Genomic DNA, 24,873 nt, shown 5'->3' with positions numbered 1-24,873 from the left:
TGTCCAAATCGAGTCAGAGGCCAACACAAACTTGTAGTTTTACATAAATAAATACATTTTACATCTTTATATACAGCAAACAAGATAGTTAGGCAAACTGGAGCATCATGAGGTAAATCACAGAGCATACAGGGCCTACAGAAGAAAAAAGGCGGGAAAAAAGGGAAACTCCCCCTCCACACCCACAGCAACCAATCACAGTGTAGATTGCCTCACGGAGGAGCCAGCCCTCTTCAGTCAATCAACGTAACAAGAAATGTAGAGATGGGTTGGCCAAGGGCAAACTAGGTTTCCTTCCTAACCCTGGCTTGTGAAGTGGATTAGCATGTCCAGGCAGTCCTCGACTTACGACCATAACTGATCCCAAAATTTATGTTGCTATGTGAGAAATTTGTTTAGTGAGTCTTGCCCCCATTTTAAAACTTTTCTTGCAGCAGTTGTTAAGTTAGTCATACGGTTGTTAAGTGAATCCAGCTTCCCCACTGACTTTTGCTGGTCAGCAGGGGCATCACATGACCCTGGAACACTGCTTCTGTTATAAATAGGAATCAGATGTCAAACATCCGAATGTAAATCACATGGCCATAAGGATGCTGCAATGGTCACAAGTGTGAAAAATGGTCATAAGTCACTTTTTCCAGTAGTGTTGTAACTTCAAATGGCCACTAAACGAACTGTGGTAAGCCAAGGACTACCTCTATGGGCTGCAGAGGTCAAAGACATTGACATAAGTTATGCGTCTGCAATTCCTTCAGATACTTGGCAAGCAGCGTGATCCAAACTCAGGTTACAGAAATCCGATCACCTCCTTCGATCTTTGATTTGAGCAAGCATGGGTGACCCTCTTACATAACTCGTGGTTTGCATCAGGGGTCTTGCATTTCACCCCTGGCATTATCAACCAAGGAAGCCTGAATCTCTGTCTAAAAATTGTTAGTAGGCCGGAGAAGAATTGCCTTTAATGCTTTTATTCATTAAATAGGTATTAAGAGGTAGTCCTCGACTTACGATTACCACTGGGAGCAGAATTTCTATTGCTAAGCAAGGGGGTTGTGAAACAATTTGCCACCTCTTTCACCACGGTTGTTAAATGAATTCCTGTAGTTAACCATGGTTAACACCTAACACCTAAATCTGGCTTCCCCTTTGCTTTTCAGAAGCTGGCTGGGAAGGTCATAAATGGAGATCACGTGACCCAGGATGCTGCAACTGTCATGAATATATGTCGGTTGTCAAGTGTCCAAATTTTGATCATGTGATCCTGGGGATGCTGCAATGGTCATAAGTGCGAGGACCTGTGTGTTGATTTTTTCTAAATGGGCACCCTTTGTACATGTGGATGCCAACTCTCAGGATTCTCAGCTGTGGTAATAGTGGCTTGTAAATTTGGGCAGATGGTTCCTATATTATATGTTGGTACATTCTGGACTTATTAAATAAGTCTGCTACTGGACAATTTCCCAATTCAATTTATTTGTCACTCAATTCTTATGGCAAGTTGGGTGGCAAATAAATTCAGTAAATAATAATACAGGTAGTCCTCAAGCTCAAAATTTCCACTGCTAAGTGACGCAGTTGTTAAGGAAGTTTTGCCCCATTTGATGACCTTTCTTGCTGCAGTTGCTAGGTAATCTCTGCTGTTATTAAGTTAGTAACACGGTCGTTAAGTGAATCTGGCTTCCCCACTGCTTGTCAGAAGGTCGCAAAACAGGATCATGTGACTTTGAGTCACTGCAACCGTCATAATACAAGCAGGTTGCCAAGCATCTGAATTTTGATCACATAACCCTGGAGATGCTGCAACGGTCATAAATATGAAAAACGGTCATAAGTCACTTTCTTCAGTGCCATTGTAACTTCGGTCACTAAACAAATGGTTGTAAATTGAGGACTATCTGTAATAATAATATTTACTCTGGCATCATCGCCTCACTAGCAGCCATGATGGTCCAGTTGCAACTATCTGCTTTTTTCAGGTGTGCAATGCGCATTAAAAAATGGGTTTATTGTTGTTTGCATAAGGTAGATTATGATTGTTTGTATTTTTATACCCTGTACTTAGCTCTGGGAAGTTGGGGAGGGGGGAGGGGGAAGGGAGGGAGGTGTTGGGGAGGGTTGGGGAGAGGGGAGGGGGTTGGGAGGGGTTTTGTTTTGTCAAAAATAAAATGTATTGTAAAACTTTTCAATAAAAAAAATGGGTGGAGCCCATATGGACACCAATGCACATTCTTGCATAAGTCTGAAATAATATAAAGGACTGCATTACAGGCAGTCCTCAAAGTAATGACTGTAAATGGAGCCTGCCCATTACACTCATTAGTTTTTTCCTAAAATGGCTAGGTCATTTTTATGGGGTTTGCAGCAGTCGTTAAATGAACGTGGCAATTGTAAGTGTGAACAGTGTCATTAAGCAAATGCAGTGTTCGTTAAGCGAACCCATTGTGCACTACCGCACAGTTTTCCCCAAAACTGGAAATAATTGCCGGTTTTCAGCAAAACCATCACAAAACATGTTCACATGATTGTGGGACATTGCAAATGGCTGTTAAGGCATGTGGGTTGCCAAGGATCCAAAATGTAGTCATGTGACTTCAGGGAACTGTTGGAATATCGGTTCCATGTTGTAAATTTCCTATTTCAGGCAGTTTATAACTAAGCAACTGATGATAAGTCGAGAACTACCTGTAGAAGGAAGTCCTATGGAGAAAAGATCAAACGGACTTCGCTTACCTTGAACACTCAATTCGGCGATGGTTCTGCTGCCTTCCTTCATCTCGCAAATGTAGACAGCATCATCGTCCATGGTGACGTTTTGGACCGTGAGCTTACGACATGTCCCATCTTCTTCGATCTTGTACTTGTCATTCTGTTGAAGTCTGGTCTCCTCTTTGAACCAAGTGGTCTCCACATCAGAACGAGGCACTTCACACAAGAAGATCGCCGACTCCTTCTCCCGAACCTCTAAGTCTTGGAGTTTTGTCTTGAAAGGTATTCTCGGTTCTGGGAAAGAAACAGATGAAGAAACGAACTTTGGGAAGAGACAAGACTGAAGAAGAACCATCAAACAGCTCTAAATGACGTTAAGATCATGTTAAGAACTCTAACCCTAACATCAGTAGAACATTATGATTTAGAATATGCTCGAGCAGGGGGCTGGACTAGAAGACCTCCAAGGTCCCTTCCAGCTCTATTCTATTCTACATTTAAAAATATTACTAGAACATTAAGATCCAGTAGAACATCAGTACAATACTATGATCCAGCAGAACATCAGTAGAGCATTATGATCTGGAACATCAGTAGAACATTAAGATACAGTAGAACGTGATCAAGTGAAACATCAGTAGAAAATTAGGATCAAGCGGAACATCAATAGAACATTATGATCAAGTAGAACATCCACTAGAACACTATGATCAAGTGGAACATCACTAGAAAATTAGGATTCAGTTTAACATCAATGGAACATTATGATCAAGCAGAACATCAGTAGAACATTATGATCAAGGGGAACATCAGTAGAAAATTACGATCAACCGCAACATAAATAAAACATTGTGATCAAGTAGAACAATAGTAGAACATTATGATCAAGTAGAACCTCAGTAGAACATTACGATCAAGTGGAACATCAGTACAGGTAGTCCTCAACTTAGGACCACAATTGAGCTCAAAGTTTCCATTGCTAAGCAAGATAGTTGTTAAGTGAGTGTTTGCCCGATTTTATGACCTTTTCTTGCTGGAGGCGAAAACTCAACAACTATCTCACTTAGCAGAGAGGTTTGAGGTTCAATTGGGATCGTAAGTCAAGGACTACCTGTCTTCTGTGAATTAATTCAATCCCTTTCAAAGCCCTGGGCATGAGGAGCTACCATTCCTTCTTATAGTTTATTTTTCTAACAACACTGGAACATACAGGTAGTCCTTGACTTACGACCGTAAGTGAACTTGCACTTACAGTCATAAGTCATGAAGTTTAAATGGGCCGCCATTTGACACCAATTTTGCAACTTATTTAGGGTGATCATTAAGTCAACCCGCCAGCTGTCAAGAGAATGCTACTGTCATTAAGTGAATTCTGCGCTCATAAAGTAAAGCCAGCCCATTAGGGGATGCTCTAAAACAGATATAAATGTTGATTTCCAGCCAAAACATCATGAATTGCAATCATGTGACCATGGACTGCTGAAAACGGTCATTAAAGCAGGCTGGTTGCCAAGTGCCCAAAATGAATCCACGTGACTAGGTTAAGGGTGGACATCAAAACTTTGAAATTGGGTTGAAATCAGGGCTTATCCAGGATCTATTACAAGTGACTGCTTGTACGTCGAGGACTGCTTGTCCTTAGCTGAAACATTGATTGCTTTCAGGGTCTTGATTCAGCAAATGTTACTGAATTATGGATTTGAGATCAAGGAATCCATTTTACACTGGATCAAATCACCGTCCAATGGAATGTGAAAATTGAATATCTCCTTGCAAAACTAGCCAAGATATATGTTTATTTCTTTGGCACCTACTTCTGCACAAAATAGGCCTGGGATTAGATTTCTTCTAGTTTAAAAATCCATTTAACAGTCTTCTTTTAGTTGTGAAGCTAAATGTTCTTTAAAAAATAAAAACACTATTACAGATAGTCCTCAAATTAGAATCGTTTGTTTAATGACCGTTCAAAGTTGCAACGGCACTGAAAAAAGTGATTCCTGGCCATTTTTCCACACGAACAACCATCACTCCCAACTGTCACATGATCAGAATTTGACAATTTTGGCAATTGGCTCGTATTTATGATAGTTACGGTGTCCCAAGGTCACGCAATCCCCTTTTGTGACCTTCTGACAAGCAAAGTCAATGGGGGAGTCAGATTCACTTAACAACCATGTTACTAACTTAACAACTGCAGGAATTCACTTAACAACTGTGGCAAGAACTGTAGTAAAATGGGGCAAAATTCATTTAACAAATGTTTGATTTAGCAACAGAAACTTTGGGCTCAGTTGTGGTCATACATCAAGGACTACCTATATGTTGTAAATAGGAAGTTAAGAGAATTGTTTTGTGTCCTGCTTTTGTTGAATGGACTGCTCATCTGAGGTTATTTCCTTATGACTTCTCTTCCACGGTTTCTGTACCTTGGTAACTTGAACACAGGTGGAGCTACAGCTTTGATGATCACCAAGACAGAACTGTAGGTCTGTCCCATCAAATTGCCTGGTCTTCAGCCCGCTGTGCTACACAACGGAGGATCTACGGCTACTCACCTTTGGCAATTACCAACACAGAACTGTAGGTCTGTCCCACCAAACTGTGTGGTATTGATTGTGTTACACAACGGAGGATGTACGGCTACTCACCTTTGACAATTACCAACACAGAACTGTAGGTCTGTCCCACCAAACTGTGTGGTATTGTGTTACACAACGGAGGATCTACGGCTACTCACCTTTGGCAATTACCAACACAGAACTGTAGGTCTGTCCCACCAAACTGTGTGGTATTGATTGTGTTACACAATGGAGGATCTATGGCTACTCACCTTTGACAATTACCAACACAGAACTGTAGGTCTGTCCCACCAAACTGTGTGGTATTGTGTTACACAACGGAGGATCTACGGCTACTCACCTTTGGCAATTACCAACACAGAACTGTAGGTCTGTCCCACCAAACTGTGTGGTATTGATTATGTTACACAACGGAGGATCTACGGCTACTCACCTTTGACAATTACCAACACAGAACTGTAGGTCTGTCCCACCAAACTGTGTGGTATTGATTGTGTTACACAATGGAGGATCTACGGCTACTCACCTTTGACAATTACCAACACAGAACTGTAGGTCTGTCCCACCAAACTGTGTGGTATTGATTATGTTACACAACGGAGGATCTACGGCTACTCACCTTTGACAATTACCAACACAGAACTGTAGGTCTGTCCCACCAAATTGTGTGGTATTGTGTTACACAATGGAGGTTCTACGGCTACTCACCTTTGACAATTACCAACATAGACCTGTAGGTCTTTCCCACCAAACTGTGTGGTATTGATTGTGTTACACAACGGAGGATCTACAGCTACTCACCTTTGACAATTACCAACACAGAACTGTAGGTCTGTCCCACCAAACTGTGTGATATTGATTGTGTTACACAACGGAGGATCTACGGCTACTCACCTTTGACAATTACCAACACAGAACTGTAGGTCTGTCCCACCAAACTGTGTGGTATTGATTGTGTTACACAATGGAGGATCTACGGCTACTCACCTTTGACAATTACCAACACAGAACTGTAGGTCTGTCCCACCAAACTGTGTGGTATTGATTATGTTACACAACGGAGGATCTACGGCTACTCACCTTTGACAATTACCAACACAGAACTGTAGGTCTGTCCCACCAAATTGTGTGGTATTGTGTTACACAATGGAGGTTCTACGGCTACTCACCTTTGACAATTACCAACATAGACCTGTAGGTCTTTCCCACCAAACTGTGTGGTATTGATTGTGTTACACAACGGAGGATCTACAGCTACTCACCTTTGACAATTACCAACACAGAACTGTAGGTCTGTCCCACCAAACTGTGTGATATTGATTGTGTTACACAACGGAGGATCTACGGCTACTCACCTTTGACAATTACCAACACAGAACTGTAGGTCTGTCCCACCAAACTGTGTGGTATTGATTGTGTTACACAATGGAGGATCTACGGCTACTCACCTTTGACAATTACCAACACAGAACTGTAGGTCTGTCCCACCAAACTGTGTGGTATTGATTATGTTACACAACGGAGGATCTACGGCTACTCACCTTTGACAATTACCAACACAGAACTGTAGGTCTGTCCCACCAAATTGTGTGGTATTGTGTTACACAATGGAGGTTCTACGGCTACTCACCTTTGACAATTACCAACATAGACCTGTAGGTCTTTCCCACCAAACTGTGTGGTATTGATTGTGTTACACAACGGAGGATCTACGGCTACTCACCTTTGACGATTACCAACACAGAACTGTAGGTCTGTCCCACCAAATTGTGTGGTATTGATTGTGTTACACAACGGAGGATCTACGGCTATTCACCTTTGACGATTACCAACACAGAACTGTAGGTCTGTCCCACCAAATTGTGTGGTATTGATTGTGTTACACAACGGAGGATCTACGTCTACTCACCTTTGATGATTATCCACACAGAACTGTAGGTCCCACCAAATTGTATAGTATTGAACCCATTGTGCTACACAACAGAGGCTACTAATGTTTGATGATTACCCACACAGAACTGTAGGTCTGTCCTGCCAAATTGTGTGGTCTTGAGATCATTTGCTACACAATGGAGCATCTGTGGCTACTCAACTTTGATGATGGCCAACACAGAACTGTAGGTCTGTTCCGCCAAATTGTATAGTATTGAACCCATTGTACTACACAACAGAGGCTACTAACCTTTGATGATTACCCACACAGAACTGTAGGTCTGTCCTGCCAAATTGTGTGGTCTTGAGATCATTTGCTACACAATGAAGCATCTATGGCTACTCACCTTTGATGATGGCCAACACAGAACTGTAGGTCTGTTCCGCCAAATTGTAAAGTATTGAACCCATTGTACTACACAACAGAGGCTACTAACCTTTGATGATTACCCACACAGAACTGTAGGTCTGTCCTGCCAAATTGTGTGGTCTTGAGATCATTTGCTACACAATGAAGCATCTATGGCTACTCACCTTTGATGATGGCCAACACAGAACTGTAGGTCTGTTCCGCCAAATTGTATAGTATTGAACCCATTGTGCTACACAACAGAGGCTACTAACCTTTGATGATTACCCACACAGAAGTGTAGGCCTGTTCCGCCAAATTGTCTGGTTTTGAGATCATTTGCTACACAATGGAGGATCCATGGCTACTCACCTTTGATGATTGCCAACACAGAACTGTAGGTCTGTTCTGCCAAATTATATAGTATTGAACCCATTGTGCTACACAACAGAGGTTACTAACCTTTGATGATTACCCACACAGAACTGTAGGTCTGTCCCGCCAAATTGTCTGGTCTTGAGCCCATTGTGCAACACAATGGAGGAACTATGGCTACTCACCTTTGACGGTCACCAACACAGAACTGTAGGTCTGTCCTGCCAAGTTTGAAGCCGTGCAGGTGTAGAGGCCATTATCGACTTGCTTGCAAAAGAGGATCTTCAAGACAAAATTCTCCTGCTCATCCTCATAAATGATATGTCTCCGGCTCTCAAGGATCACCTCGCCATCCTTCTTCCAAACTGTCTCCGGTTTGGGTTCCCCGGTCACATAGCAGCTCATTTTGGCATGCTTGCCCTCAGTGACAGTGAAACTCCGGGTGGTCACCCGATAATATGAGCCTCCATCACCACGGAGTCCCTTGGAGGTCAAGCTAGCAGCCCGTTCGTAATCCAAGGACAAGCTCAATCCGAGTTTGGACCGTCCTTCAGTGGATATCAAGAAGTCTACCCCGGACAAATCACTCTTCCGGATTTCTTCTCGTCTTTTCTGCATGTGGGACAACAATGGAGAAGTCTTGCTGCCAATGTCATCTATGCTGTGTCTCGTGCTGCCTGGGCTGTACGAATCTGGAAGATCCACCATCAATGCTGCAGCCGCACTGGAGGATCCTAAAGGATTCTCTGCATGGCAAGTGTAGGTCCCACTGTCTCCCAAACGAGTACTTTGGATCTTCAGAGCATTCTTCTCACCCTGGGATTCGATCTGAATCCGGTTGGAATCGTACGATTTGCCGAGGTGTTTCCCATCCTTCTCCCAGTTGATGGCGAGGGGAGGACTACCTTGGACGATGCACTTGAACATGGCATCTTCACCCATGATCACTCGGATGGATGTGGGCTTCTGGATGAAGTACGGCGCTGATTCTGTCACAGTGGTCTGCTCCCCGACTTTTATGCTGACAGCGGCGAAGGCTTCCCCAATCGTGTTCTTGGCCCGGCAAATGTACTGACCACTGTCCTCCAAGCTCAAGTTGTAGATTGTGAGACGATAAAGGTCATCATCTTCCACCATCTTGAAGCGTCCTCCCATCTGGAGGGGGAGTTTATCCTTCTCCCAGCTTACCAAAGGGATGGGGTTGCCAATGATCTGGCAGCTCAAGGTGGCATCTTTGCCCATGGAGACCACAAAGGCTTTGGGTCTTGTCAAGAACCTCGGCACGCCGCTGTAGGAACTGTAATCCATCTTGATGGCCTACAAGGAGAAGAACAACAAGCATGAGGAGCAAAGCAGGAAAATGAATTTTGTGGACACTCTGATGAAGGGTTGTACAGGTTGTCCTTGACTTATGACCGTTCATTGAGTGAGTGTTTGAAATTACAACAGCATGGACTTATGAGCGGTCCTTGCACTTATGACCTACTATAATCCCATGGTCACTAAACACGTTTATATGTTGAGGAGAACCTGTAAAACATTATGATCAAGTAGAATATCAGTAGAACATTATGACCAAGTAGAACAGAGTTCCCCAATCTTTTAAGGTTGGCAGCCCAGAGCGAAGGTGGGGGGAGGGAGAGGGATGGTTTTCTGTGTGGTGGTGAATGCATGCACACACATAGACACCTGTTGTTCACACGAGTGGGGCCGTGAGTGCTTCCACAAGTGGGGTTGCGAGTGCCCATGATGCTCACAATGACGCTCATGTTCATGTGTGGAGCCGCGAATGCCCGCGACACACTCGGTGATGCTCGCGCTAACAGGTGACCCTTGTGGCAATGCTCATATGAGTGGGGCCACAAATGCCCACAATGCTTACAGTAATGCTTGCATGAGTGGGCTGTGTGCATGTGCACACATGTGAGCACTGGCCAACCACTCAGGTGGCCGAGGCCAATAGGCTGTGGCCCAGTAGTTAGCTGTGACCCAGCGATTGGGGACCCCTGAATATTAGGATCAAGTAGAACACCGAGATCCATTTTATTTCTGCACCTGGGATCTGGAGTCGTTCTTTTCCCATCTTGGTTGTATGTCCTCAACATGCAACCATTCATTAAGTGGCCATTCAAAGTTACAGCGTCACTGAAAAAAGTGAATTACAACTGGTCCTCATGCTTACAAGCAACCCAGCATCCCCACAGTGACATGATCAAACTTTCGGTGTTTGGCAATTGGCCTCTATTTACGACGGTGGCAGCATCCAGGGGTCATATGATCCACCATTTGCAACATTCTGACAAGCAAAGTCAATGGGGGGAAGTCACACTCGCTTAATGGTTGCAAGACACATCTAACAGTTGCAGTTATTCGTTTAAGATCCATGACAAAATAGGTTGTAAAATCAAGTGTGACTCACTTAACAACCACTTTGGTCCCAACTGTGGTCATAAATCGAGGACTAACCATAATCAGCAGGGATCACAGGAAGCCTTTATGTACAATAAACCTGGATACAATTCCCTTCTCCTAAGGACAGGTGGTCCTCAACTTACGACCGGTTGCTAAGCAACCTGGGGAAATTTATGACCCAGTTCTGAAGTTCTGATAGCCATCATCCCTCAGCCATCTGGACATTTCTGGTCATTTGCAGCAGTTCATGGTCACGTGACCATGTTTTACCATGATCCACTTAGTGACTGTTGCAGAAAAGATCATAAAATCAGGCCGGTCATGTGGATGAATTGATTTACAATCGTCATGACTTACTACCATGATGGGCAGGCTCCACTTGAGGTGTAACTCAAGGATTATCTGAAATTCAGCTCAAGAGCCTTTGTGGAAAAATTCCACATTATTTAGCTACCAATTGCAGGAGGTGGAAATAGGTTATAAATAGGTAGTTAAAAGAATTATTCTGCATGTTGCATCTTGTTTAAGGGACAGCTAATCTGAGATTACTTCCTTCCACCTTCTCTTCCAGGGTTTCTCAGCCTTGGCAACTGGAAGACAAGTGGACTTTAAGCCCCAGAATTCCCCAGCCAGCAGAGGATAGATAGGTAGGTAGGTAGGTAGGTAGATGAGAGGATGATGATGATGACAATGATGATGACGACGATAATAAAACTTTGCAAAATACATCAAGAAATTGCAGCTTCCTGCAATAACTCCAGCAAAGCTACAAAACACTGCGCTACTCAGAACATCTTACATTTTAAGGAGATACCTGGTTGATACCTAGGATGCTGGCAGCAACCCGTGTCAACCATTGTTGTTGTTGTTGTTAGTTGCGAAGTCGTGTCCGACCCATCGCGACCCTGTGGACAACGTTCCTCCAGGCCTTCCTGTCCTCTACCATCTTCTGGAGTCCATTTAAGCTCACGCCTCCTGCTTCAGTGACTCCATCCAACAATCTGGATCCTCATTTTACCTACCTCGGAAGGATGGAAGGCTGAGTCAACCTTGAGCCTGGTGGGACGCGAACCTGCACTAATTGCAGGCAGCTGGTGTTACTTAAGGAGGCATTAGCCCACTGCTCCACCAAGACTGATCGCCTTGCAGTCCAAGGGACTCGCAGGAGTCTTCTCCAGCACCATAGTTCAAAGGCCTCAATTCTTTGGCGCTCAGCCTTTCTTATGGTCCAACTTTCACCACCATACATTGCAACTGGGAAGACCATAGCCTTGACTATATTTTATTTATTTATTTATTTTATTTAGATTTATATACCGCCCTTTCCCGATATGCACTTTTGTTGACAGGGTGATGGCTCTGCTTTTTAGTGTGCTGTAGAGATTTCCCATGGCTTTCCTCCCCAGAAGCAAGAGTCTTAATTTCTTGGCTACAGTCCCCATCTGCAGTGATCTTGGAGCCCAGGAAAAGAAAATCTGTCATTACCTCCATTTCTTCCCCATCTATTTGCCAGGAATTGAGAGGGCCGGATGCCATGATCTTGGTTTTCTTAATGTTTAGTTTCAACCCAACTTTTGCACTCTCCTTCACTTGCAACAAGAGTTTAGTTCCTCTTCACTTTCTGCCATTAGAGTGGTATCATCTGCATATCTGAGGTTGTTGATATTTCTCCCGGCAATCTTAATTCCAACTTTTGATTCATCTAGCTCTGCCTTTCTCATGATGTCCTCTGCATATAAGTTAAACAGGCAGGGTGACAGTATACAGTCTTGCCGGACTCCTTTCCCAATTTTGAACCAATCAGTGGTTCCGTGTCCAGTTCTCACTGTTGCTTCTTGACCCGCATATAGGTTTCTCAAGAGACAAATAAGATGGTCTGGTACTTCCATCTCTTTGAGAACTTGCCACAGTTTGTTATGATCCACACAATCAAAGGCTTTAGCATAGTTAATGAAGCAGAAGTTGATGTTTTTCTGGAACCCCCTAGCTTTCTCCATGATCCAGTGTATGTTGGCAATTTGATCTCTAGTTCCTCTGCCTCTTCGAAATCCTGCCTATACTTCTGGTAGTTCTCGATCCACATACTGTTGGAGTCTAGCTTGTAGGATTTTAAGCACAACTTTACTAGCATGAGAAATGAGTGCAATGGTACAATAGTTTGAACATTCTTTGGCACTGCCTTTCTTTGGAACTGGAATGTAAACTGATCTTTTCCACTCCTGTGGCCACTGTTGAGCTTTCCAAATTTGCTGGCAAATTGAGTGTAGCATTTTTACTGCATCGTCTTTTAAGATTTTGAATCGCTCAGCTGGAATACTGTCACCTCCACTAGCTTTGTTGTTGCTCAGCTTTCCTAAGGCCCATTTCACTTCACATTCTAGGATGTCTGGTTCACGGTCAATGACCACCTCATCCTGGTTATCAGGGACGTTAAGCTCGTTCTTGTATAGTTCTGTGTAATTTTGCCACCTCTTCTTAATCTCTTCTGCCTCTGTTAGGTCCCTGCCATTTGGGTCCTTTATCATGCTCATTTTTGCATGAAACGTTCCCTTCATCTCTCCAATTTTCTAGTCCTCCCTATTCTATTGTTTTCTTCTGTTTCTTTGCACTGTTCATTTAAGAAGGCATTCTTATCTCTTCTAGCTACTCTCTGGAATTCTGCATTCAGCTGGGTGTATCTTTCTTTTTCTCCCTTGCCTTTCGCTTCCCTCCTTTCCTCAACTATTTGCAAAGCTTCCTCAGACAGCCATTTTGCTTTCTTGCATTTCTTTTTCTTTGGGATGGTTTTAGTTGCTACTTCTTGTACAATGTTCCGTCCATAGTTCTTCAGGCACTCTGTCTATCAGATCTAATTCCTTAAATCTATTCATCTCCTCTACTGTGTATTTATCAGGGATATGATTTAGTTCATATCTGAGTGGCTTCTCCATCTTTGGCTGCAGAGCACATAGTCAATCTGACTTCTGTGTTGACCGTCTGGTGATGTCCATGTGTACAGTCATCTCTTGGGTTGTTGGAAAAGAGTGTTTGCTATGACCATCATATTCTCTTGACAAAATTTTGTCAGCCTGTGCCCTGCTTCACTTTGTACTCCAAGGCCAAACTTGTCTGTTATTCCGGTTATCTTTTGGCTTCCTACTTTAGCATTCCAATCCCCCATGATGATAAGGACATCATTTTTTGCTGTTAGTTCTATAAGGTGTTGTAGGGCTTCATAGAACCAGTCAATTTCATCTTGTTCAGCACCGGTAGGGCATAGACTTGGACTATTGTGATATTGAATGGTTCACCTTGGATTCGAAATGAGATCATTCTGTCATTTTGGGGATTGTATCCCAGTATTGCTTTTCCTACTCTTTTATTTACTATGAAGGCTACTCCATTTCTTCTGAGGGATTCTTGCCCACAGTAATATACCTGATGGGCATCTGAATTAAATTCACCCATTCCTGTCCATTTTAGTTCGCTGATTCCTAAGATGTCAATGTCCAGTCATGTCATCTCTTGTTTGACCATGTCCAGCTTTCCTTGATTCATGGATCTTACATTCCAGGTTCCTATGGAAAAAAATCTTTACAGCATCGGACTTTCCTTTCACCACCAGACACATCCACAGCTGAGCGTCCTTTCGGCTTTGGCCCAGTCGCTTCATTCTTTCTGGCGCTACTAGTACTAGCCCTCTGCTCTTCCCCAGTAGCATATTGGACGCCTTCCGACCTGAGGGGCTCATCTTCCAGCGTCATATCTTTTTTCCTTTTGGTACTGTCCATGGGGTTTTCGTGGCAAAGATACTGGAGTGGATTGACATTTCCTTCTCCTGTGGATCACGTTTTGTCAGAACTCTCTGCTATGACCTGTCGGTCTTGGGGGGCCCTGCACGGCATAGCTCATAGTTTCATTGAATTACGCAAGCCCCTTTGCCACGACAAGGCAGTAATCCATGAAGGGGGTGTCAACCATTAGTGCCAGTCAATGTTCAGTTGACTGAGTTTCATGTTTTATAATAAAAGTAATAATAATAATAATATGGATGAAACTTGTAACAGTGATACTCATTGTCATCGGGGCACTGGGAACTATGTCCCAAAACTTTGCAAAATACATCAAGAAATTGCAGCTTCCTGCAATAACTCCAGCAAAGCTACAAAAAACTGTGCTACTCAGAACATCTTACATTTTAAGGAGATACCTGGTTGATACCTAGGATGCTGGCAGCAACCCGTGTCAACCATTAGCGCCAGTCAATTTGAATGTTCAGTTGACTGAGGTTCATGTTTAATGAATAAGGATGATGATGATGATGACGACGATGATGATGATGATGGAAGGAACCTTGGAGGTCTTTTAGTCCAACCCCAGTCCCTTCTTAAAAACCTCCAGTGTTGGAGCACTCACAACTTCTGGAGGCAGGTGGTTCCACTGGTTAATTATTCTCACTAACGGGAAGTTTCTCCTTAGTTCTAGGTTGCTTCTCTACTTGACGGGTTTCCATCCGTTGCTTCTTGTCCTGCCTTCGGGCGCTCTGGAGAATAGCTTGACTCCCTCTTCTTTAGGGCAGCCCCTGAGATATTGGAAGACTGCTATCATGTCACCCCTCATCTTTCTCTTCATTAGACTAGACATACCCAATTCCTGCAACCATTATTTATAAGTTTTAGCCCCTAGTCCCTTTGATCATCTTTGTTGCTCTTCTCTGCACTCTTTCTAGAGTCTCAATAGAGAGAGAGAAAAATAGAGAAAGAAAGAGTCGATGATACATATTGATGATAGATTGGTAGATAGATAGATAGATGCATACATACATACACACAGAGATATATAGATAGATAATGATGGTCAAGAGAAAGAAAAAGAAAGAGAAAGAAAGAAAAAGAAAGAAAGAAAGAAAGAAAGAAAGAAAGAAAAGAAAGAAAGAAAGAAAGAAAGAAAGAAAGAAAGAAAGAAAGAAAGAGAGAGAGAGGGAGGGAGGGAGGGAGGGAGGGAGGGCAGAAAGAAAGAAAAAGAAAGAGAAAGAAAGAAAGAAAGAAAGAAAGAAAGAAAGAAAGAAAGAAAGAAAGAAATGGAGGGAGAGAGGGCAGAAAGAGAAAGAAAGAAAGAAAGAAAGAAAGAAAGAAAGAAAGAAAGAAAGAAAGAAAGAAAGAAAGAAAGGGAGGGAGGGCAGAAAGAGAAAGAAAGAAAGAAAGAAAGAAAGAAAGAAAGAAAGAAAGAAAGAAAGAAAGAAAGAAAGAAAGAAAGAAAGAAAGGGGAGGGAGAGAGAAAGAAAGAAACAGAGGGAGGGAGAGAGGGGAGAAAGATAAAGAGAGGAAGGAAGGAAGGAAGGAGGGAGGGAGGAAGGAGGGAGGGAGGGAGGGTGCGCTGTGCTGCTTCCTAAAACCCTGATGAGTTGTTGTTCCCAGCTGTCTTCTCCTCCTGACCAAATGCCCACCCTCCTCCTCCTTCGCCCTCCCCTCCCCCCTGCATTTCACACCACATGGGGCTTCCACCTGTTTGCAAACTTCAAACCCACTTCCCACCAGTGGCAGGTCTGGCCTGGAGTACTTTGAATTCTTGCCTTATTTTTGTAAGTCAAATCCAGATTTAAGTCAGATTTAGCCACGCTGGATTAAAAGGTGAACAGCCACAGAGGTCAGAATCTGCGAGATGATGGACAGTAAAGGCGATGGACGTCTGCAACGCCAGATCTGCTATCTTGCAGATTTTGACGGTCCGTTGCAGTTGTGAGTGGTCCTTTTGATTTCCCCGATCTTTCCTAACCACGTGATTCACTTAATGACTGCAGTGATTCACTTAACGACTGCTGTGATTCACTTAACCACCTTGGCAAAAATCAGTTGCTCTTCAGCTCTGATAATTTTTAGGTAGAAAAACAACGGCGAGAGTTAGGCATTCAATACAGATACGCCTCGCCTTATGGCCAAAATTGAGCCCAAAATTTCTGTTGCTAGTGAGACATTTGTTAAATGAGTTTTGCCCCATTTTACGACCTCTCTTGCCACAGTTGTTAAGCAAATCCCTGCAGGGGGGATGGTGGGGTTTTTACTGTCATTTTATTGGGGTTTTTACTATGTATTAATTGTTTTTAGTGGGCATGTATTTAATTACTTTTTAACTTTTGTAATTCTGTGTTTTTATTCTTGCCCTGTACACCGCCCTGAGTCCTTCGGGAGAAGGGCGGTATAGAAATATTAATAAAGAAAAAAAGTAAAGAAAGTTGTTAAGTTAGCCACACGATTGTTAAGTGAATCTGGCTTCCCTATTGACCTTGTTTGTCAGAAGGTCACAGAAAGGGATTACATGACCTCAGGGCACTGCAACCGTCATAAATATGAGTCAGTTGCCAAGGGTCTGAATTTTGATGACGTGACCAAGGGGTTGCTACAAGGGTCATAAGTGTGAAAAAAGGTCATAGGTCACTTTTTTCAGTTCTGTTGTAACTTCAGTCACTAAAAAAACTGATGTAAGTCAAAGACAACCTGCACAGTAGCCCCCCGACTTACAGTCATTCATTTAGTGACCATTTTAAGTTTCAACGGTACTGAAAAAGGCGATTTATGGCTGATCCTCCCACCTACAACGGTCGCAGCATCCTCAAGAGTCATGTGATCAAAATTCAGACACTTGGCAATGGAATTATGATGATTGCAACCTTCCCTGATGGCTTCTGACAAGCAAAGTCAAAGGGGGTAACATGATTCACTTAACAACCACATGATTCATTTAGCGACTGCAATGATTCACTTAGTGACCATGGCAAAAAAGAAACCAGGCACAGTTCTTTTAACAACTGCCTTGCTTAGCTGTGAAACATCTGGTCCCAACTGTGACCCTAAATCAAGGACTGACTGTAGAGATTCAGGAAAAGTGGCCAGCTCTGATTAACCTGGTTTTAATCCTTCTATTTTCATCAAGTGCAAATTTCCCCTTGCTAAACAAAATGAAATATTTGAGAATTCTACAAAGACGAAATTATCTGACTTGCAAACAGCACAATAGCTTTTCTCAGAACCATCCAGCTACTTAGAGAAGAGGGTACCTCTGAGCACATGAAGAGTGTTTTTCCTCACAGGACAAGTGAAACAGCACTCTGTCACGCAGAAGCCCCACAAACATTACACAAAACAACACAGCAATGGTCTTCCGGCGTAATGTTTTGCTCCACAGGTGGTCCTCGACTTACAACAGTTCACTTAGTGGCTGCTCAAAGTTACAAAAGCACTGAAAAAAAAGTGGCTTATGGCCGTTTTTCACACTTACAGCCATCGCAGCATCCCTGGGGTCACAAGATCAAAATTCAGACGCTTGGCAACTGACTCGTATTTATGACGGTTGCAGTGTCCTGGGGTCACGTGATCCCAGCAAAGTCAGCGGGAAAGCCGGATTCACTTAACAACCGTGTTACTAATTTAACAATGTCAGTTTCACTTAACAACTGTGGCAAAAAAACACCACAAAAAGAGGTAAATCTTGCTTAGCGATGGAAATTTTTACCTCAGTTGTGGTAATAACCTACACCCTGTACAAAATTACGCATGTTTGGCTTAAGGGTCTGCAGTCTATAAACGTAATACAGAGATTATTCTCACCTAGTTAGAGCCAATCTTTTTTTACTCTAATATACACATAGGTCGTCCTCAATTTACGACCACAATTGGGATCAGAATTTCCACCAGTAAGGAAGGCAGTTCTTAAGGGAGTCACTCTGGTTTTACAACCTTTTTAAACACTTTTCGTTAGGCAAATCACTGCAGTTGTAAAGTGAACCCTGTGGTCATTAAGTGAATCCAGCTCCCCTGCCCCCGGACTTGGCTTTGGCTGGGAAGGTCGCAAATGGCAATCTTGTGACCCTGGCATGCTGCAACTGTCATAAATACTGGCCGGTTGCCAAGCACCCAAATTTTAATCGCATGACCACGGGGATGCTTCAACGGTCGTAAATGCGAGGACCAGTTGTAACTCTCTTGTTTCAATGCTGTTGTAACTTTGGTGACTAAACAAACAGTTGTAAATCAAGGATGACTGATATTCAAGTAATCATTAAGGTACAAGCAAAAATTGACATTCCTTATATCCAACAAATATAAAACCATCATGATTACATACTGCCAAATTCCAGATACCACCAACAAAGCCTCTGCAGGGCAATCCAGATCACGTCGACCCTCAATCCCCAATAATTACAGTGACTTTAGGGGAATCACCCCCTACCCCTTTCGTAGCCTGTCCTACCTCGCAGGGCTGTAACTGTAATCAAGGAATAAAAAGAACTGAAGCTATGCCGAGTCCCTTCCCAATAGGAAAGTCAAATTTGTATCTCATGCAAGTAGTCGTCGACTTATGGCCGCTTAGCAACATTTCTGTTGCTAAGCGAGACACGAAGTGGATTTTGCCCCATTTTACAACCTCACGCCACAGTTGTTCAGTGAATCGCTGCAGTCTCAAGGTCGTTAAGTGAATCTGGCTTCCCCAATTGACTTTGCAGGTCAGAAGAGAGACCCCATGGCACTGCAACCGCCATAAGTGCGTGCCAGTTGCCAAGCATCTGGATTTCGATCATGGGAAGGTGAAAAACGTAAGTCACTTTTCCCAGTGCCGTTTTAACTTTGAACAGCCATTAAACAAACTGTTGTTAAGTCGAGGACTGCCTCCAAATACATTTTTAGAAAAATAACATTCCCATCTGCATCGACACTTTCAAAGGAATAATCTCCGTTGCAATCAAATCTTACAAAGCAGATTCCACCTAATGAAGTGCTCTGCTCTACTAAATAAATATTTGTGTGTGTGTGTGTGTGTGTGTGTGTGTGTGTGTGTGTGTGTGTGTGTGTTTAAAAAAGTCGTCCTTTGCTTATTGATCCCCGGGGCTGTATATAACATGCAAACAGGACTCAGCCTCTCCATTCCAGCCAGGCCTGACCACTGACCGATGGCTCTTAAAATAGCCTCAGCTGTCCAGATCTGTCTTTTTTGCAAAGCTCCCCTCGAGAAATTCAAGCTGAGAATAAGCAGAGGAGATTTAATAGTTAGAATTGCTCCCATGCTGAAATCTGGATTTTTTACCAAAGGCGGAATTTTTGCAAAGCGCTTCCTCATTTAGGAAGAAAAAGGCCAAGCCCCCAAATCAAGGCCATATACTCCCACCCCATGCAATTCAAAAAGAGCATTTTCCTGCTTAAACCCCCATAAAATCCAAGTTATTCTACTTTTAAATCGACATTTAACATTCTGCCTGGGTTGAATTGGCCTCGCCCAGAACAAAAAAACAAACACCCTGCTTTCTAGATTTGGCCTGTGATTTGTCTGAAATGGGTATAGGGTTTCCTGCCAGAGCAGGGGGTTGGACTAGAAGACCTCTAAGGTCCCTTCCAACTCTCTTATTCTGAGGCTGAAGACCAACACTGAAAAACAAAATTGATGAAGTGTTGTTGTTGTTGTTTTTTACTTTCAGCCTCACAAACCAACATGGAAATGGGTGGGGAAAGAACAAAACAAAACTCTGGAGCCTCTTTCTCAACAAGCCACCATTCTCTGGTCTGTCCTGTCCAGAGTGAAATTGAAGGATCTTACCTGGGGGATTGTTTCAAGCCTCTTTCATTGGAACTGGATGGACAGATTCTTGACCATTTCGGGGACCATCCAGAAGACGGTGGAGAGGAGGCTAGGAGGCTCCAGGGCACCTCCTTTTCCCCCCCTCCCAGCCTCCAGGGAAGAGTAAAACAGAAACTCCAGTGAGCTTGAGGGTGTGCATAAAGCAAGCCCCCAGACTCACCGCAACGACCCCCAGCTTTAGCTGAGAGCCAGCTCCTCCCTTGAATGGTCTCCACCAGTCATGTTGGCTTGCTGACGTGATCCTCTCTCGGCTGTCCATCACCAAAATAGTCCTAGGTGTCAGTTGGCAGGCAGATTGAATTTCATCTCTCCTGCGGTGCCTCAAAAGGCATCAAGCCGGACGGGCTGCGGTGAGGAGTGGGCACTGACCAACCAGCTATGGGTGGGCATTTCTAGTTTGGGAAACAAGTTGACCCAGCGTGGGACAAGCTTTTTGGAGGCGAAACTCTACAATGAAAGTGGAAGGAAGCGGGACTGTCTAGTCTAAGGAAGAGAAGGGGAATATGATAACGTCTTCCAATATTTCGGGGGCTGCCACAGAGAAGAGGGGAACAACCTCTTCTCCAAAGGAAATGAAGGCAGAACAAGAAGTAATGGATGGAAGATTACCAAAGAAAGATCCAGCCTAGAATTACAAAGAAATTTCCTAGCAATGAACAATCAATCAGCGGAACGGCTAGTTGAAGTGGTGGGTGCTCCAACACTGGAGGTTTTTCAAAAAAGAGATTGGATAGCCATTTGTCCAGGATGGTGTAGGGGCCCCTGTTTGAGGAGTTTGGACTAGATGATCTCCAAGGTCCCTTCCAATTCTGTCATTCTATGATTCTATTCTCCAGAGCGCCCGAAGGCAGGACAAGAAGCAACGGATGGAAATTTATCAAGGAGAGAAGCAACCTAGAACTAAGGAGGAATTTCCTGACAATGAGGAAAATTAATCAACGGAACAGCTTTGCCTTCATAACTTGTGGATGCTCCATCACTGGAGATTTTCAAGAAGAGAGTGGACAGCCACTTGTCCGGAATGGCATAGGGCAGGGTGTCAAACTGCCAGCCCGCGGCCTGGATGTGTCGTGGTGAAACCACACCCACCCCATTGCTGGCAATGGAAAAACGGTTGCGATACATCGCGACACGTCACATGACATTGTGAGTTTGACACCCCTGGCATAGGGTCTCCTGCCTGACCAGGGGGGTTGGACTACAAGACCTCCAAGGTCCCTTCCCACTCTTGTTATTCTGTAATTCTGGTAACAAGGACATCATGAAGTTAGGAAGGTTAAAAGTTCCAGAAAAATCTGCTTGCTCACACAAGTTGCTCTGCTTGCTTGTATGATGTGTGCAAAGAGACAGGTGGGGATTTCTGTGATTGACAGGATCAGAAAACGCCAGAAAACCTTCTTCATCCCTTGTGTGTTTTTAATCTGTTTTTTTCATGGAACCAAGATGATTTCATAAATATTAGGGGGAAACAATAACTCCAGAGAGTAAGGAAAAATTGCAAAGACCACTTCTATGTAACCTGCAGATTAGTAGGTCCCAGGTTAAAGTTTAATAACAAATTAAAATTAAAGACTTAATTTTAAAAAATTAAAATTAGACTCATGACCGCCTCATTGTAGGACCACGTGCCAGAAACACATTTTTTCTCCTGACTTATAAAATTAATCCTCTATATATCTTTTGCCTTTTCACGTTGTTTATGGCATGATTTATACCTCTTCAGCCATATGAAAGGCGTGGCATGAAAAAAGATAAATATTTTTTTATAAAATCCCTCAAAAAAAAAGAAAAAAAATATCTCAGTTACAAAAGGTTTTGTGGGTGCACAAAACCGATTGCAACTTTTGAAAAATGATAAAAACCTTCCCATTAGTTTTTTTTTAAGAACAGATAGTCCTCAACGTACGACCACAATGAGCCCCACATTTCTGTTGCTAAGTGAGACATTTGTCATTAGTTTTTTCCCATTTTATTTCCCTTTTTTTAAGTGAACCAATGCAGTTGTTAAATTAGCCACCTGGTTGTTAAGTGAATCTGGCTTCTCCCACTGGCTTTACTTGTCAGGTGGTCACAAAAGGGGACACCGCGACCGTCATAAATAAGAGCCAGTTGTCACTTTTGATCACATGACCATGGGGATGCTGCAACAGTTGTAAGTGTGAAAAACGGTCATAGGTCACTCTTTTCAGTGCTGTTGTAACTTTGAATGGTCACTAAACAAATGGTTGTAAGTCGAGGACTACCTGTGCAAAGCTGTTTCCCAATCCAGCCTTGGTGGAGCAGTGGGCTGATGCCTCCTTAAGAAACACCAGCTGCCTGCAATTAGTGCAGGTTCGAGTCCCACCAGGCTCAAGGTTGACTCAGCCTTCCATCCTTCCCAGGTAGGTAAAATGAGGACCCAGATTGTTGGGGGCAATAAGCTGACTTTGTAATAATGCCGCTTGGGGGTGTGTGTGAAAGCCCTAATAAGCAGGCATGTACATAGAATGAAGGCTACTGCTAAGCTTGTAAGCCGCCCTGAGTCTTTGGAGAAGGGAGGGATATAAATGGAATTAAAATAAATAATAAATAAAATAAAATAAAATTAGTTGATACAATACCAGTCCTTTAGATATTAACTATTTTAGTTCTTTTAAGTATTTTCCAGCACACATAAAAAACCGTTCAGAATTACCTCAAGAATGAAAAATAGTCTTGCATGAAAACACAGCAGCTTGCACTGATTTATTTATTTATTTGATTTATATACCGCCCTTCTCCTGAGGGACTCAGGGCGGTGTACAGGGCAATAACAACTAAGTAATCGTGGTCTTTGCTAGGACTGTTTTAAAGAGCATATTAATATAAATGCAACAGGTTTACAGCTCACTTTTAATAATTTTTCAGGATTCAGCATCAATCTTCTTCGTAATGCAATCACATTATCATGTTGGATGATAACCAGGACGAACCGCAAATTGACCCGTTCATAATGAGTCGTTAACATGGGGATTACCTCTGTATGGTAATGTATGGATGTATGGATCAACCACTCAGGTTCAGGTTGGATAAATGATATCTTGATTCAAATCAATATAATACAGGCAGTCCTCAACTTACGATAGTTCATTTAGTGACCAAGGTTACAACAGCAGAATTGAAAAAAGTGGCTTATGACCGTTTTTCACACTTACGACCATTGCAGCATCCCTTAGGGTCACATGATCAAAATTCAAACACTTGGCAACTGCCTCATATTTATGATGGTTGCAGTGTTCCAGGATCTGACGAGCACAGCCAGTGGGAGAAGCCAGATTCATTTAACAACCGTGTGAGTAACTTAACAGCTGTTGTGATTCATTTAACAATAATGGCAACAAAACTGAGGCAAACTCACTTAATAAATGTCTCACTTAGCAACAGAAATTTGGAGCTCAACTGCGGTTGTAAGTCGAGGACTTATGATCACAACCAAGCTCCAAATTTTTATTGCTAAGTCGAGGACTACCTGTACAATACCAGTACAATCAACACAATACCTAGAGGTCAGATCTGGCCAAGAAAGTCACCAGAGAGATAGAAAAAGTGAATTTTGCAACTTGGACAATCCAATCCAATTCTATTTTCATCAATAATCAAAACTAGAGATCCTCAGTTGTTGGTAGATACAATGCAATACCTCCTAAATTGATGTAAAAGTTTCATAGAAACTCAACTTATCTCCACATTACAGGTAGTCCTCCACTTACGACCATAACAGAGCCCACATGTTGTTAAGTGAGACATTTCTTCAGTGAATTTTGCCCCACTTTACAACCTTTCTTGCCACGGTTCTTAAGTGAATCACTGCAGTTGTTAAGTTAGCAACACAGGAATCTGGCTTCCCCCATTGACTACGCTTCTCAGAAGGTCGCAAGAAGGGATCGCGTGATCCCGGGACACTGCAACCGTCATAAATATGAATCAGTTGCCAAGTGTCTGAATTTGGATCACGTGACCCCGGGGATGCTGCAACGGTCATGTCACTTTTTTCTGTGCCGCTGTAACTTTGAACAGTCACTAAGAGGATTACCTTATCGGGAAGAAAAAAATAAGTTTAACAAACATATTCACGCTTCAAATTAAAAGTATACAGAAGTCCAGTTGCAAATGTGACCCATTTTTATTATTCTTACCTGTAGATTTCCCCATAAGGGTGGGTGTGATAATGAGTCAGAAAATCATGCAAGGAATTTCTTACGAGCAAAGTTTCCATACAGTAAAGTAACGATTTTAACCTGCATACAAACACTGATTTTTGCAAAAGCCTGTACGATGGCTGGATTTCTATGGAATAATTTTTAAAAGAAATTATATTGTCCCAGAAGGGCATGTTTGTTTGTGTATAACCTCGCAGTCACAAAATTGTATTTGCAAACGATACAAATAGCAGCTCACATCATGAGTGAATGGTGTCAGGCAGTCAAACCAAAAATTCCTTCTATAAATAAGCACCAGATTCTCTTGGTACAGATATTTCAGAAATAAACGTATTACCAGCTATGATTAAATCATTTTAAATAAATCTTATTTAAGGGAGATACCAGCTGGATGAGTATTGTGTTTTGGATAAAGATGTGAGGAAGAACTGTTAACACGAAGTGTTTTAATTTGGAAAGGGCAGATGGAAATTACAAATTTAACAGGTGAAAATTTTGGGTAGCTAGGATAAAAGCTAATATTTTAAACAGGTATCTGTGATTTTTCAAAGAAAGCTAAGGGCTTTGAATTCCATCTCTAGAATTAAATTAGATGCATTTTTCTAATTTAATTCTAGGGATATCAATGTTTGAAACCTTAAGTATTTGTATCGTATTCGTAACCTTAGAGGTATGAAATGCAGGCCGTTATAAATCTCCTTAAATGTATTGCTCAAATTGAGCATATAACTACAGT

The 24,873-nt window shown here is 42.7% G+C and overlaps 1 protein-coding gene across 9 annotated transcripts in view; it reads right to left on the bottom strand.

Moving 5' to 3' along the window:
• The window catches only part of OBSCN (obscurin, cytoskeletal calmodulin and titin-interacting RhoGEF), a 236,520-nt gene extending 216,442 nt beyond the window's left edge, over positions 1–20,078 (bottom strand). For all 9 annotated transcript variants that reach the window (XR_014494163.1, XM_083376954.1, XM_083376957.1 and 6 more), the window contains exons 1-3: positions 19,918–20,078; positions 8,127–9,258; positions 2,731–3,000 (exon numbers count right to left, since the gene is read on the bottom strand). Coding sequence is in view for 8 of the 9 variants with exons in the window: in XM_083376954.1 (XP_083233080.1) it covers positions 2,731–3,000; positions 8,127–9,249 (1,393 nt within the window). In the remaining variant the exon portion in view is untranslated. The remainder of the gene's footprint in view (positions 1–2,730; positions 3,001–8,126; positions 9,259–19,917) is intronic.
• Positions 20,079–24,873: the final 4,795 nt, after the last annotated feature.

Source organism: Vipera ursinii (genome assembly GCF_947247035.1).
Source record: "Vipera ursinii genome assembly, chromosome: Z".
NCBI classification, from domain to species: domain Eukaryota; kingdom Metazoa; phylum Chordata; class Lepidosauria; order Squamata; family Viperidae; genus Vipera; species Vipera ursinii.
The sequence above is the reverse complement of the archived record's forward strand: the minus strand, read 5'-3'. Positions and strand labels throughout refer to the sequence as shown.